Source organism: Denticeps clupeoides, chromosome 4, assembly GCF_900700375.1.
Source record: "Denticeps clupeoides chromosome 4, fDenClu1.1, whole genome shotgun sequence".
In the NCBI taxonomy this organism is placed as follows: Eukaryota; Metazoa; Chordata; class Actinopteri; order Clupeiformes; family Denticipitidae; genus Denticeps; species Denticeps clupeoides.
In genome coordinates this window covers 2,553,883-2,570,013 of record NC_041710.1, presented here as the reverse complement: position 1 = coordinate 2,570,013, position 16,131 = coordinate 2,553,883, and the positions used below count along the sequence as shown (strand labels likewise).

Genomic DNA, 16,131 nt, shown 5'->3' with positions numbered 1-16,131 from the left:
GTGAGACGCCATGATATTTCTACTAATAATTCATATGACAGCGCTGAGAGTTGTTTTATTGGACACAGGCAGTCTGGGCAGATGATGCTGTGTGTGTGTGAACTCGGAATCAGGTTGTCACCACGAGTCCCGACTCCATTGCTTCAGATGCACGTGTTCATTTCTGTACTACAGCTCAGATATTTCCTGTAAATCCTGTAAAGAAATCACCTGAGGCTGTGAAACTATTTCAATGTACGTCTGTACACCCATCTTATTACAGAGGGTAGGAGGTAACATGGAAGGAAAGTAAATCGGGGTGATCTCCGACAGGGGGACAGCCGTCCCTGTTATATTCCCTTCGTTATTTGTGTGGTTGTCCGTGTGTGTGTCTGCAGAGCCTGTTGACGGGGCTGATGTACTACCGGCCGGACGACCCCATCGATTACCTGGAGACGTGCTTGAAGAGGGTGAAGGAGCTGGGCGGCACAGACAGAGTCAGATGGGACACCTTCGTGGGGCAGGAGAAGAAGCCCCTGGCCCCTCTGAATGGGGGCCAGTCGAGGAGGTCCTTTTTCCGTAACGGTGCGTGGGAAGGGAGTGGCTGGTGGCCTCTGTCTTACTCTGTGTCGTGGGAGATGGTCACGTATCGTTTCAAATATAGAAACAGAAGTTGGGTGCAGAGTTTGGCACGGCAGGTCACGGTTTACAAATCTGTTCTTCCCCAGTGTTGCCGGAGAGCCCCAACTTTCCGTACAGAAGGTACGACCGCCTCCCCCCCATAAACCAGTTCTCCATCGAGAGCGACTCGGACCTGTCGGAGACCGCCGAACTCATCGAGGAGTACGAGGTGTTCGACCCGTCCAGGCCCCGGCCTAAAGTCGTCCTCCTCATCGGTAAAGTGTCTGTTGGTGTGTGCGTGTACGCTGATCAGCCACAACGCGAAAGCCACCGGCCTAAAATGGCACCTTGGCACCCGCCTCATGCCACCAGAACAGCCCAGCAGAGCTGTGAAGGTCCAGCCTCTGTGGATCGGACATGTTCGTCCCTGATTGTCACCTGCCAGTGGTCTTAATGTTGTGGCTGATCATGTGAAATATTTCGTGTTGGTTTTATGGGTTACATCGGGCGCAGGTTCACCTTGCTTGAAAAGAGATCCTGGAAGTGACAGACGCAGGTCGTGTGATGGTGTCTCCGCAGGTGAACGTTCTCCTCTTGTCTGTTCCATTAGAGCACAATATACCTGTTCTTTTTTAACACGCCGTGAGCGGCGCCTCTTTTTAATTTGGAATTTTTTCGAACGTCACACGCCACAGATTGAATGAATGTTTTCCTGTGATTCATTTGAACCGCCGCGGCTGCACTGGACCCTTTTGTTCCCTGATTAATGATTAAAAGTCGTCGCTTTTCATGCCGGACTTGTGACTGGAATGAATTGCATTTCAGGAGGCCCAGGCAGCGGCAAAGGCACCCAGAGCCTGAAAATCGCCGAGCGCTACGGCTTCGAGTACGTGTCCGTGGGCGAACTGCTGAGGAAGAAGATGATCCACAACGCCACAAGCAATCGGAAGTGGAGTCTGATCGCAAAAATAATCACCAACGGCGAGCTGGCGCCGCAGGTATGAATGGAATAGTGTTGTTTTACGGCACGAACATTAATGACAGAAACAAGACAAGCCACAATGTAAATGCTGCTAATATGACAATAGCTATAACAAAATATATCACATAATATTATTGATGAATAATAACGAGACTAAATATGGTGTCCAAAAATAAAACTAGACTAAAGTGCCTCTTCATTTTTGTTGACGTTATTTCCTCTCGGTGTTATTATCTCCTATCAGGAGGCACAGTATGAAACACACGTTTCTCTGCATCTCTCACCAGCCAATCAAAAAAATAAAGGGCCTAGACAACAGCCAATCAGAAAAGAGCAGCATTGTAACTGGGTAAAATGCAACACAACCAACATTGAAAAGGCGTTAGTCTGCTACTTGTAACAAAATATTCAGAGAATTTGGTTGTCCCCAACCATAGGCACTCCGAGCATCACTTCAAGCACAGAGTAAGTCATCTTCTGTTTTAATGTTAAAACAATCTATTTATTTATAAGTATTTTTCTAAGTATTGGGGCAGTGGTGGTTATGGTTAAAAAGTATTGGTGCCACCAATTAGCATTAAACAGTGTCAAGTGCAACAAACGTTAAACAGTGACGAGCGTTAAACAGTGACAAACTTTACACAGTGCACAGCGCAACAAATGATAAACAATGAGCATTAAACAGCGATTAGCGTTAAACAGCAAGAAACGTTAAACAGCCAAAAACTTTAAACAGCAATTAGCATTAAACAATGGCAAGAGCAATGAATGTTAAACAGTGACGAGCGTTAAACAGGGACAAACTTTAAACTGCGATTAGCGTTAAACAGTGCCAAGCACAACGAATGTTAAACAGCCACAACCGTTAAACAGCAAGAAACGTTAAACAGCAAAAAACTTTAAACAGCGATTAGCATTAAACAGTGTCAAGTGCAACGTACATTAAACAGTGATGAGCGTTAAACAGTGAGAAACGTTAAACAGCAAGAAACGTTAAACGGCGACAAACTTTAAACAGCGATTTGCATTAAACAGTGTCAAGTGCAACGAACGTTAAACAGCGATTACTTTACTTACTTTACTTTACTTTATTTTGCCTACGCTTTTATCCAAAGCGACTTACAGGAGGAAGACACCAGCAATTCTCGTTTGGTTTCTATAGATTTTGAGTTTACAAAAACTAAGAGCCCTGATAAGGCCTAACTTGTCAGCAAAGAACATGCTCGGAGATTGTTAAGTGCTAGACGAAGAAAAAAACTTTTTTTTTTATTTATTTTGTGCAGTGTGTACGCATGTGCGTGTGTAAGTGTTAGATTTGTCTGAAATACTTTTTGAACAAGTGGGATTTCAGCTGCTTCTTAAAGGTGGTGGTGGTCTCGGCTAGTCGAATGGAGCAGGACAAGTTGTTCCACCAGCCAGGGACAACAAAGGAGAACAAAGTCGATTGGAATCGGAGACCCCATGAAGAGGGGATTTTCAGTCTCATTTCATTTGCAGATCTGCGAGGGCGTGCAGGAGTGTACACTAGCTAGCAGTGTATTGATATAGGAGGGTGCAGTTCCATTTACAGCCCTGTAGGCGGCATCAAGGACTTGAACTCAATGCGAGCAGCAAGGTGAGAAGAGGCGTGCCAAGCGCAATGACTGTTAAACAGTGACGAGCGTTAAACAGGGACAAACTTTAAACAGCGATTAGCGTTAAACAGCGTTAAACAGGACAAACTTTAAACAGCATCAAGCGCAACGAACGTTAAACAGTGATTAGTGCTAAACAATGTCAAAGGAACACCAGTGAAATGGCATTCGAATGTAGCTACAAAAAAAAGTACGCCGTTCAGTGGGCATTCCAAACGTCTGTGTGGATTAGGCTGAACTCGTACCCGAAGCGACGCTGTACTCAGATCAGGCTGCCACAGTCTCTACCGGCACGAAAATCTCGTCATCATGAAAAAAAAACAACGTCATTATGAAATAATCAATGCAGAATCGTCCACGTCTGCATCTCAATGCATCGATTATGAGATTTATTTCGACGACCTACTTTACAATACTTACCATCTACATCTTCACACGACCAGCATGTGGCTCCATGCATCGTCTGTTGTCTGTGTTATTTTAAAAGCTGCATTTGAGCATCTTCATCTCGATTTCTCGGTGAGTTCGTCTTGTTTATCTCTTTACACGGAGAATGTGAATGAAAAGATTTCCTAATACCAATAAGTAGCGCATGTCAGAGGCCTGCTTTAGTTATTACTACTGGAGTTAAGAGTCACTTTGTTGATGGAAACTCTGACATGCCCTGGAGGAGAAGATGCTCCGAACCGTCCAGCTGGCCCAGGATGACAAATAAGCAGCGACCCCCCACATCAGATACTGAAGGGAAGATATTTTTAGACGTCAACCCTGGTTGTGCTCTCCCGATCATTGAAAACTCTTCCTGTAGTCTCATTAAATGTAATTCAGTCTGCTTAGTCTAGCACCAGCATCTGCAGATGAACAGTCTGCTGTCATGCACCTTTAAAAGCAGCTCTGGCAGCTGTGACGTGAGAAGCTGCCTCAGATCTGCACCATCACAGACTGGTGGCCTTTAATCAGGCCGGAAAATGCCACACGATCATCTCAGCCTTCTGAGGTTCTGAGTTATTTACTGGTGAATCTGTCCCCAATAAGTGAAAGTGAAGTGATTGTCATTGTGATCCATAGCAGCACAGCACACGGTGCACACAGTGAAATTTGTCCTTTGTATTTAACCATCACCCTTGGTGAGCAGTGGGCAGCAGTGGACGGTGCTTTGCTCAGTGGCACCTTGGCGGATCGGGATTCGAACCGGCAACCTTCTGATTACATGGCCGCTTCCTTAACCGCTAGGCCACCACTGCCCCACTGCCATCATGTCATTTGTCATAAACAAATGACATTAATACGCCATCCCTTCACTGCAGGAAACTACCATCACAGAGATCAAGCAGAAAATCATGAAGATCCCTGACGCCAGCGGCATCGTCATCGACGGCTTTCCTCGAGACGTGGGCCAGGCGCTGTCTTTTGAGGACCAGGTCAGTGTCCTTACATTATTATATAGATAGATCGTGGCCTAGTGGGTAATGCACTCGCCTACAACCCCGAAGAGCACAAAGTCCCAGGTTCAAACCCCACTTACTACCATCGTGCTCCACTTAACCCTGAGTGTCTCCAGGGGGGGACTGTCCCTGTCACTACTGGTTGTAAGACGCTCCGGATAAGGATGTCTGGTAAATGTTGCAAATGTAAATAGTCAGAATGAATGTGTTAATTTTTAGTATTTAACGCTCAGGCAGCGGTGGCCTAGCAGGTAAGGAACAGCCAAGGTGCCACTGAGGTCCCCACACACGCAGGATGCCAGCGCATTCGCTGTATTTACCTCTGGTATGGCCCGAGCCTCTTGTCTCATTGATCAATTTTAAATAATCAGTCACACATTGTGAGAAGAAATAATCAACTGTGAGATAATTATTTACAAATTAGTTACATATGTGATTAATTAGTTAACATTTATCATGATTAATCACCAATCATTTTTACAGCTAAAGCTTGCTATAAAGGTGACATGACAGAAAGGGCCAGTCCTCATTCAGACTTGACAGAATGATGCTGTTAAGTCCATATTGTCATCAACATGGAGAAAAGCGGCAGATCCTCCAGAGCCAGTTTATTTTGTCCTTATGAGGCATGTGCTGGTATGAGCTTCTGACGTGTAAAGAACTAGAAGATATGTGGTAATGATGAAGTTATTGCAGTGTTGAAGCGGGGAGACCATTTTGGAGAGACAAACACAGGCAGCCGTGAAATGGAGGACATGAGAGGGGCTGGTGGGTTCATGATGGGTACCTGATGAATTATTTACTACAATTGTTTAAACTTTCATACATGAGCATATCCGAATGTGATGTGCAGAACTGTCCGTCACCAGCGCCTCGACTCCTCTGGATCGAGGGTCTTCATACTTCAAACACAAAACCAGAACCCCCAAAACGAGGGGTTTTAACGACTTGCCCCCTACATGCACACACTGTTTCATGTCAGGAGTTAATTAGTAAAGTCATTATAGAGTCACAGCAACCACCACACCAGCGAGTTAAACCAGGCACAACATTAGTGTTTATTCATAACACTAACACACACACATACACACACAAATACACACACGTACACACATTCACACACCAAACACACACATACACACACCAAAAGCACACACGTACACACATTCACACACCACAGACACACACACACCAAAAACACACACATACACACATTCACACACCAAACACACACATACACCAACAACACACACATGTACACATATACACACACACACACACCAAAAACAGACACGTACACACATTCACACACCAAACACACACACATGTACTCATATGCACACACACCTACACACATAAACACACACACACCAAAAAAACACACGTACACACATTCACACACCAAACACACACACACATACACCAAAAGCACACACGTACACACACCAAACACACACACATGTACACATATAAACACACATACGCACACACACACACACACACCAAAAACAGACACATACACACAACAAACACACGTACACACACCAAAAACACACACATGTACACATATACACACACCAAACACACACACGTACACACACCAAACACATACACACACACACACACACCAAACACACACATTTACACTTAAATACATAGTATGTATTTAACTGAAGACATGTGTGAGTGTTTTGTGCGGCGCTGCCGTGTGACTGGCGGCTCCACTGGAGGAAATGATCTTGTGTTTATTGGTGTCTGTGGAGAGAGACCCAGAACAGGGAAGCTGATTTGCTTTTATCTTATTGCCTGTGTGTGGGGGTGGTTGACTTCATGCTTGTTACCGCTGTGTTGGTTTGCGGGGGCGGCCAGGGGTGGGAGGCAGGAGACCTGAAACACGGATGGGTGCAGCACCTTGATCTGTAGATGAGGAGCTGCTTCGCAAGGTCCAGATCTTTCATTGCTCCTCACCACGACTGAGATGTTCTGTGCTGACATTGTTCTGAACTGAAACGAAGCTCTAATTCCAGTCACCATGTAATGAACCATGCAGACAGAATGACTTGTGACCTCGGCGATGATGTCAAAGCCTCCTGAACTTCTACTGTCCTACAGATGATATAAAACAAACCAATAGAGCTGAATTGCTGCGAGTCTGAGAGAGCTGGTAAGATCCAGAGAGCGGTAATTTACCAGCAGGGCCTTTAAAATGTCCAGAATGAGGAAGTAGGTGGTGTGACAGCTGTCAATCATGCCTACAGGCTCCTCCCCTTTTTAAACTGGGTTACACACCAACAGACTGGGTGGGTAAGTTAGTTATATCCAACAAGCAGCCACTTCCTGCTTTTTTCCTTCAGAGGAGAATAACGGGTGGAGATGGAGAGAGACTTTTCAGTTCTCTCTAAATGTCAAACGAATATTATTCCACAATGTCACTGAGTGTGATTGGTGAGCAGTGAGGAGGGGACGAGGCTGGAGGCAGATGAGATGATGAAGAGACTAAATGCTCCCTCACCCCACATTACCTCGTTTCTTCTGGTTTGTTTGCTGGGGAATGAAACTCATGCATGAACACGCTTAATGTGTGTGTGTGTGTGTGTGTGTGTGTGTGTTTCAGAGCTCTGCTTCTTCTCTTCTCTCTCTGCACCATAACAAAAACACCAGCAATGTTTTTAGGCTCTGCTTCCTGTTTCAGACCAACGACGTCCAATCATCAGCCAGTTGAGCTTCAGCTTCTCGCGATGTAGGTTTTGTTCATGAAATGATGTGATCTTCATCCTCACCAGCAAGAGATTTGACTGTCTTTCTAATTTTCTTTACTTTACTTCACTTTACTTGGCAGACGCTTTTATCCAAAGTGACTTATAAGAGGAAGACGCCAGCAATTGTCGTTCAGTTTCTATAGATTTTGAGTTACAAAACTATGAGCCCTGATAAGGCCAAACTTGTAAAGAAAAGAACATGCTGTGGAGTGCTGGACGAATTTTTATTATTTAAATTTTTTGTGCATTGTGTGCATGTGTGTGTGTTAGTGTTAGACTCATTTGAAATACTTTTTAAACAAGTGGTTTTCAAATGCTTAACTGTAACGCTTTAATCCTACCTGTTAAGTGACCTTCTTTGATGTGACAGGACCCGCCCTGTTCGTGGGCAGGAAACGTAATAACACAGGACTCCAGATCCCCAGATCCGGAGTAGCCCCTTCCAGACCGGATCCGAATATTTCCCCAGAATTGATCACCTAGGGCAGCGGTGGCCTAGCGGTTAAGGAAGCGGCCACGTAATCAGAAGGTTGGGGGTTCAAATCTGAGGTCCCCTTGATGAAGGTACCGTCCCCACACGCTGCTCCCCGAGCGCCTGTCATGGTGTCCTCTGTATTTAACCATGGGTGATGGTTAAATACAGAGGACACGTTTCACCGTGTCACCGTGTGCTGTGCTGCAGTGTCTCACAATGACAATCACTTCACAAAAAAAAAAAACTAAATGCAGACGAGTTCGATTCTATTCCATAATATAGATGCAAGGACCCCTCCAGGCGTCCATGGGTGCTTTTGGTCTGGACTATTTCCTCCTCGCCCCCTCCCTGTGACAGTATGACAGGCTCCAGTAGAGGGGAGAGCTGTGATTGGTGGGGACGGGGACTGTGTTTAAATGGACGCGCCCAGATTTGGGCTTATAAGCCCTGAAGCAGGATTAATGTTGGATCGGACCTTCGTTTATTCATCTGAGAGAAGATGAGTGGCAGGGCTATGGAGATGGAGCTGGTATCAGGATGGGCATGACTGACAGCAGCCCGCGGTGAGGAAACATCACGTCTTTAAATCACCCCACCAAATTCGAGTCACGTGATGCCATCATTTCCTGCCGCTATAGAAGATGGAATTATACAGATAGAATTATACAGATAGAAAGAAGAAGAGAGCGCTCTCTAGTTATCTGTGCATTGGACGTGATATCTGTTATCAGATCATTATCACCTGCTGGAGATGCGCTTAAATGATCTTCTGGAGAACATTCATCCACCTGACAATATGGATGCGTTGTTTATGGATTTCTGTGTGAGTCGGGCATGGTGTGGTCGACTTTTTTGACAGAACATGTCAGAATCTTGCATCTCAGATGATGTATTTGGAGAACCCAGTTACTGAAATCAGACCCAGTGGAGCCGTATCTGATATTTTTGGTGGGTTTATGACAGCAGTGAAAACTGGAGCAGTTTTGATAATGTGCAGACGGTTGATCCCTTGAGATTCCTCTTTTATTCTTTTATTTTGTTGGTGTAAAGGAATGCAAATCTGACTCCTGTCCCTCCGAGAAGCGGAGAGTTTATTTTTGGCTCTCGGGAGGAGGAGATATTTTCTAGATCCCAAAGGGAAATTCAGGAAAATGGGAGGAAAAGTGAAATCCATATGTGTCCTCCTCTCTCTCCACGCTGTTGTTTCCACGTCGCCACGAACCAGACGGGGGTCGGCATGGACTCCTGTTCGCCCGCCTCAAATCACATCTTTTTTATCTTATGGCTGTTTGATAATTAAATATCAGTTCCATTGCGCGGCCAAGTAACCATAGCGACTAGGTCCCAGTGGATCCTGGCAGCGCGGCGTTTCTCCGCCGCCTTTGTGCTCCAGGCTCCCTGTTTGCTGACCAGTGGCGACCAGATGGCACGTGGAGCCGAAAAAGCTCTCGGGGTTCATGAAGGTGATGGTTCAGAAACCAGCTTATTACATCGCTGTAGAGATGAATTTTCACTGATTCGGTCTGGACCCGTTTGAGAGCTGCTTGTTAATACGCGTCCTCCATGCTGGTCTGTAGTGGTACGAACTCAGCCGTCTGCTCTCCTCCTGGCAGATCTGCACCCCCGACCTGGTGGTGTTCCTGGCCTGTGCCACGCACCGACTGAAGGAGCGTCTGGAGAAGCGTGCCGAGCAGCAGGGACGCCCAGATGACAATCCCAAAGCCACAGAACGCCGGTTGGCTAACTTCAAGCAGAACGCCATCCCGCTGGTGAAGTACTTCCAGGAGAAAGGCCTGATCGTCACGGTAAGGAAACACTTCCTGTGTTCAGGATACGGCGTGTATATCAGGTTGGGTGGTTGCCACGATACCCTCCATGTGCCATAACCTCTCCACAGAAGTTCCTCGGGTCCTGGTGTCTCTGTCTTTTTGCAAAAATAAATAATAAAGTTGTCACTTGTTACTCATAAATGGCACCAGATGCTCCCGGAGACGATGGTAGGACATGAGTATCTCTTGGTTTTAGGATTGGTGCCTTCCTATTGGTTAATTCTGTTTGATTGAACTCCCGCCAGGAGGAAGGGTTTTCTTAATGCGCTGGTAAATGTCATAGTCCTGCTGTATTCAGCCCAGCACATAATGAACATAATGTCAGACTTACAGCTAATATCAGTGTGGAAAATTTCAGAGAACCATAAAAACTCATATAGGGCGTGGCCATAGAGTCCAAGTGTGACGGGTCAGCAGAGGGCGTGGCCAGAGAGTCCAAGTGTGACGGGTCAGCAGAGGGAGTGGCCATAGAGTCCAAGTGTGACGGGTCAGCAGAGGGCGTGGCCAGAGAGTTCAAGTGTGGCGGGTCAGCAGAGGGCGTGCCCAGAGGGCATGGCCAGAGCATCCAGGTGTGATGGGTCAACAGAGGGTGTATCCAGAGAGTCCAAGTGTGACGGGTCAGCAGAGGGAGTGGCCATAGAGTCCAAGTGTGACGGGTCAGCAGAGGGCGTGGCCAGAGAGTCCAAGTGTGACGGGACAGCAGAGGGAGTGGCCATATAGTCCAAGTGTGACGGGTCAGCAGAGGGTGTGGCCAGAGAGTTCAAGTGTGACAGGTCAGCAGAGGGCGTGGCCATAGAGTCCAAGTGTGATGGGTCAGCAGAGGGCGTGGCTATACAGTCCAAGTGTGACGTGTCAGCAGAGGGCGTGACCAGAGGGCATGGCCAGAGCATCCAGGTGTGATGGGTCAGCAGAGGGTGTATCCAGAGAGTCCGGGTGTGATGGGTCAGCAGAGGGCGTGGCTATACAGTCCAAGTGTGACGTGTCAGCAGAGGGCGTGACCAGAGAGTCCAAGTGTGGCGGGTCAGCAGAGGGCGTGCCCAGAGGGCATGGCCAGAGCATCCAGGTGTGATGGGTCAACAGAGGGTGTATCCAGAGAGTCCGGGTGTGATGGGTCAGCAGTTGGCTGTGAACAGAAGGTGTGACCCAGTGTAGAAATAAAACACATTCAAAATGAAACAATTCTTTACAAAGAAACCACATTTTTGCATCAGTCACTGGTGTATTAGTCTTGATCAGCAGAGACGGATTGCATGCTTTCTTGCTCATTTCTTGCTTTCCTATCAGCATTTGACATTTTTATTGTTTTATGATTATGCTCAGCTCTGCGAATGTGTGTGATGTGTGAAATTGTGGGGAAAGTGCGAGTGATTGTTTGTCAAGCTGGTGTTGTTATATAATTTCTCACCTTTTATTGGCAGTGAGGCATTTTTATATGGACGGAGAATGGAGGTTCTGTGTACGTGTTGGAGGAAGAAAGAGAAATCTTGTTAGATTGTCTGAGTAAATAAGCTGGAGAAGTTGGCTGCTGAGTTCTGTAACTAATGTTGACTGGTGCTACGTAAGGACAGAACTGTTATGATATTAGTGTAAATTTGTGCTATGTCAGTGGTGTCAGTGCAGGGCTGGTGATGATTTGTCCAATAACAGGAAAAAAATAAGTCCTACAGTTGTAGAGGTGGAGAAGTCCAGAATGTAGTCCAGTGTCATGGTCTAGATTATGATGCTACTGGTCCATTTGAAGATCCCTATAGCTGTAGTTGTAATGGTGGTGGTGGCTGTGGTGACCCTCTGGTTTGTTTCATGGTATGTCCTTGTTAAGCAGTTGTCAGGAACCAGGATTTATTTGCTGGTCTCTTCACTGGGGTCTGCCAGTAGTCTGGGTGCTTGATTCCGTGTTTCGGAGAAAACGAACAGAAGCAGCAGCAGACGGTTGCACTGTACGACCGATACTGAAATATGTGGTTATAGCGGTACATTGGTGCTACAGTAGCCCGGTCCCCTAACTAGGACAGCCTAACTAGGGAGAATTTAACACTGTCTGTGTCTAACAGGGGGACTCTGTGAAAAACTGGACTTTATAATTGACACTGTGTCAAAGTGAAGTGAAATGAGTGTCTGGGACTTTAACAGGAGGCCCGAGAAAACAGATAGGTTTTCAGTTTAGATTTAAACACTGAGACCGAGCCTGAGTCCCGGACACTGACAGGCAAGCCGTTCCACAACTGCGGAGCTCTTTAGGAGAAGGATCTGCTCCCAGCTGTGACTTTCTGTACTTTTGGTACCAGTAGTGACCCCGCACCCATTGATCGAAGGGGGCGTGGCGCGTCGTAAAGAACTAAAATTTCACTCAGGTATTGCGGGGAGAGACCATTTAGAGCTTTACAGGTCAAAAGTAGGATTTTGTAGTCAATCCTAAATTTGATGGGTAACCAGTGCAGTGATTGTAAGACTGGGGTGATGTGGTCAAATTTCCTGGTTCTGGTTAGAACTCTGGCTGCAGCATTCTGTACTAGCTGGAGTTTACTCATGCACCTACTAGAGCATCCAGACAGTAATGCGTTGTAGTAATCTAACCTTGATGTAATAAATGCATGGACCAACTTTTCTGCATCATGCATTGAAATGATGTCTTATTTTCGCAATATTTCTAAGGTGAAAGAATGCTGTCCTAGTGACATTATCTACATGCGAATTGAATGAGAGACCTGCATCAATGAGGACACCTTTATCCTTTACTTCAATACTTGGTGAAATAGAAAGGCTATCCAGGGTTATGATGTAGTCAGCCAGCTTATGCCTGGCTGCTTGAGACCCTATTATGAGAGCTTCCGTCTTATCAGGGTTTAACAGAAGAAAGGTGAGCTCCCACTGTCTAATGTCCTTCAGACAATTCTCTATTTTGTTCAGCTGCTGCCTCTGATCTGGCATTGCTGACAGATACAGCCGTGTGTCGTCAGCGTTGCAATGAAAGCTAATACTGTGTTTGTGGATGACGTCACCTAAATGTGTAACATGTGTAGGGGAAAAAGTAACAGACCTAGGACAGAACCTTGTGGAACACCAAACTCTACTTTACTATGTGAAGACAAATCACAATTGATGTCCACAAACTGATATCGGTCGGTCAGATATGATCTGAACCATTCAAGGGCTGTTCCCTTAATCCCAACACACATACACACACTCATCAAACTAGCCATTCCAACACAATTCTAATGACAAATGCGGCTATGTCATTTTTTATTGATTTATCAGAACATACCTGTTTTCTTGTCACAGGTAATTACTGCGCTGGACCCTTGTCCTCTCTTTGGTTACTGTCCCACAGACAGGAATTTCTGTTCACAATTAGCAGAGACTCACCCACAATTACATTAATGAGGACACAGTGAACGAGGACGTTGTCCCACTAGCCAATGGGAAGTGAGAGTTTTTCATTTGATCAAGATGTGACAAGGGAAAATCACCTGACTACACCGATCAGCTAATTAATAATTTGGTACGATTTTCTCAACAGTTTTCTTAACTGAATAAACTGCATACAAGAACTAACAGACTTCCAACTACTGCAGCAGCGATCAGCTTAGTTACACACCATCAGCGACCCTGTTACAGTGCAAAGAAACTATGAAAGTAGAGTCAGAAGAATAAACACGGTGGTAGTAGCCTAGTGGGTAACACACTCGCCTAAGAAAGTAGAGTCAAAAGAATAAACACAAGTAATTTTTTTTTTCATTCATGTGTTTTATTGTCACTTGAAGCTGGGAAGAGATTCGTTCCTGATTGTAACTGGAAGTTGGTTCCACCACCAGCCTGAATGGGAAAGAGTCTGGATTCATGTCTTGCTATTTTGATAAGAGGACATGAACATAATAAACACAGACAATGGACACAGCACCAAAGGGACAGGCAAGTTTGGGTAAAAAAGGCTGTTCTAGTTGTCCGTGGACATGGCAGTTACTGCGAAAGAAAAGGATTTTAAATTCCAAAATCAATGGGCAGTGGTGACCTCGCAGGTAAGGAAGCGGCCCCGTAATCAGAAGACCGCCAAGGTGCAACTGAGGTCCCCTTGATGAAGGTACCGTCCCCACACTCTGCTCTCCAAGGATGATGGTTAAATACAGGGGACACGTTTCACCATGTTACCGTGTGCTGTGCTGCAGTGTTTTACAATGACAATCACTTCACTTTTACTAAATGGTTTGTTCCTCCACAACAGTATAAAACAAAGAAAGAAAAAATTGTTTTTTGGTCCATTAATTTTTTTTTTGTAATGCACGCCTTCTAATGTTCTCATAGCACAAAAGCCGTTAAAAAACGATGTCCAGGAAGGCCAAGCTGTCATAGACTGCATCCTCAGGAGGGTCTGGTGCCCGAACTGAGACATACCTGGTGGACGAAAGGTGAAGCATCTCACAGGGTCAACCTCTGTACTCGTACCACCCAGTCCCTCGGTTGAATGAGGTGTGGTGGAAAATGGAAAGATCTAAGCAGGACTGGTGCGCTCCAGGACCAGCCTTCGGAGCGTTTCTGCAGTCACCCGTTTGGTAAATCGTCAATGAACATCTTTCAATGCTGCTGCTGTGTGGTCTTTCAACTTTGCCTGTAAAACCTTTTTCGGAGCTTCAAGGTCAAGAGAGGATTCATCCTCTGCTTCATTCATGTCGTTCCAGGATAAGCTCCAGGCTGCGCTGATCTTCCGATGTCTGCTGGATTATATTTAAAATGAAGTCGGCTGACCTGGCTGGGGAAGAAACGGCCTTAATCAGATTTAGAACTCCTCGCTTTGTGCAGACGCGACACTAATGGGGTGAAAGGTTGTAATAATTCTGGACGGGCCGTGCCCACATGTAAATCTGCACGATGGGGGACAGAAGGAGAGAAGAAGATCGTCCCTAAATGAAACATTCAGGCATGGATGGCCGAGTGGACAGCGGACGCAGGGTTAGGGTTGTCAATTGTCCCTTAAAATACCGAATCATCCCGTACATAACAGTGAAATTGTGCGTGAAACGGTCCGTTTTTGCTTCAGGGCCCAGTGGGCTGTCCTCCCACCACTGATTCACACCAAGCCTTCAGTTCCCATGCAGGAGCAGGGCTGAGCCGAGGCACCGGATCAGGGGTGAAGGGACTGGGAATTTAAACCAAAACATGTCCAGAAAAGTCCATCCCTTGATAGGGGGCGGTCACCAACATATTTTAAGGTGTGACCAATGACCAAAAAAGGAAATAGCTACACAAACCTTTTCTTGCTCATGCTTGAAAACATGAAATCTGCTCCAAAAAGAAATGTTGAAGATGAAATGTGCGTTCTTAGTGTGTGTCTTATTGCCAGGTTATGGATGCCCATGGCTAATGGATGCCATAGCTCTGCTCCACCATCATTTTTCAGCCGTACATTGTCTACCAAGACCAACTAACTAAGGAAACTGTCAAAAGGTCGCACAATCTGCCAAATATGATGAGACACCTGACCACGCCCAGCTGAGAATGTCCTGCATTTATATTCAGGGGTTTCTCAGGTGAGTTCCAGAACATTGTGTTTGGAAGTAAGGTCTTCCTCACTGTCTTCCTTGGTGACATCCCTGCCTCTGCCTAGTGGTCTCCACAGGTCAACAGCTGGCTTTTGCGTTTTCGTACTTGAAACCCGTCTCATTTTCAATCAGCCAAAATACACCCATGTTACACCTCTTCTTACCTCCCTCCACTGGCTCCCGGTAGCTGCTCGCATTGAGTTCAAATCCTTGATGCTGCCTACAGGGCTGTAAATGGAACTGCACCCTCCTACATCAACACAATACTACCTAGATACACTCCTGCACGCTCTCTCAGATCGGCAAACGAAAGGAGACTAAAAATTCCTTCTCCACGGGGTCTCTGATTCCAATCATGTCTGTTCTCCGTTGTTGTCCCTGGCTGGTGGAACAACCTGCCCTCCTCCACACGACTAGCCGAGACTACCGCCACTTTTAAGAAGAAGGTGAAAACCCTCTTATTCCAAAAATATTACAGACAAATTTAACACATACACATGCATACACATTGAACAAACAAATACAAAATGTATAAATACATTATAATTTTTCTTAGTCTAGCACCCAACACTCTCCGAGCATGCTCTTCAATGACAAGTCTAAGCCTTATCAGGGCTCTTAGTTTGTATACTTGATATTCTATAGAAATCGAACGAGAATTGCTGGTGTCTTCCCATTGTAAGTCGCTTTGGATAAAAGCGTCTGCCAAATAAAGTAAAGTAAAGTAAAGTAAAGAATAAATACATCTCCAGCCCACGATGACCTGTGAAAGATATGCACCCCTAGCTGCTCCTCCGCGGACGTCTTCTCGCCGCAGAGTCCGTTTCTCCAACATCCTGCTGCCCTATGCTCCCGGCGACACAACTGGTCCAG

At 45.9% G+C, this 16,131-nt stretch overlaps 1 protein-coding gene across 1 annotated transcript in view; it reads left to right on the top strand.

Annotated features, from left to right (window-relative positions):
- The window catches only part of LOC114787865 (adenylate kinase isoenzyme 5-like), a 40,609-nt gene that overhangs the window by 928 nt on the left and 23,550 nt on the right, over nucleotides 1-16,131 (top strand). The window contains exons 2-6 of the mRNA XM_028975768.1: nucleotides 378-564; nucleotides 708-875; nucleotides 1,426-1,598; nucleotides 4,524-4,637; nucleotides 9,509-9,700. Of these exons, the coding sequence (XP_028831601.1) occupies nucleotides 378-564; nucleotides 708-875; nucleotides 1,426-1,598; nucleotides 4,524-4,637; nucleotides 9,509-9,700 (834 nt within the window). The remainder of the gene's footprint in view (nucleotides 1-377; nucleotides 565-707; nucleotides 876-1,425; nucleotides 1,599-4,523; nucleotides 4,638-9,508; nucleotides 9,701-16,131) is intronic.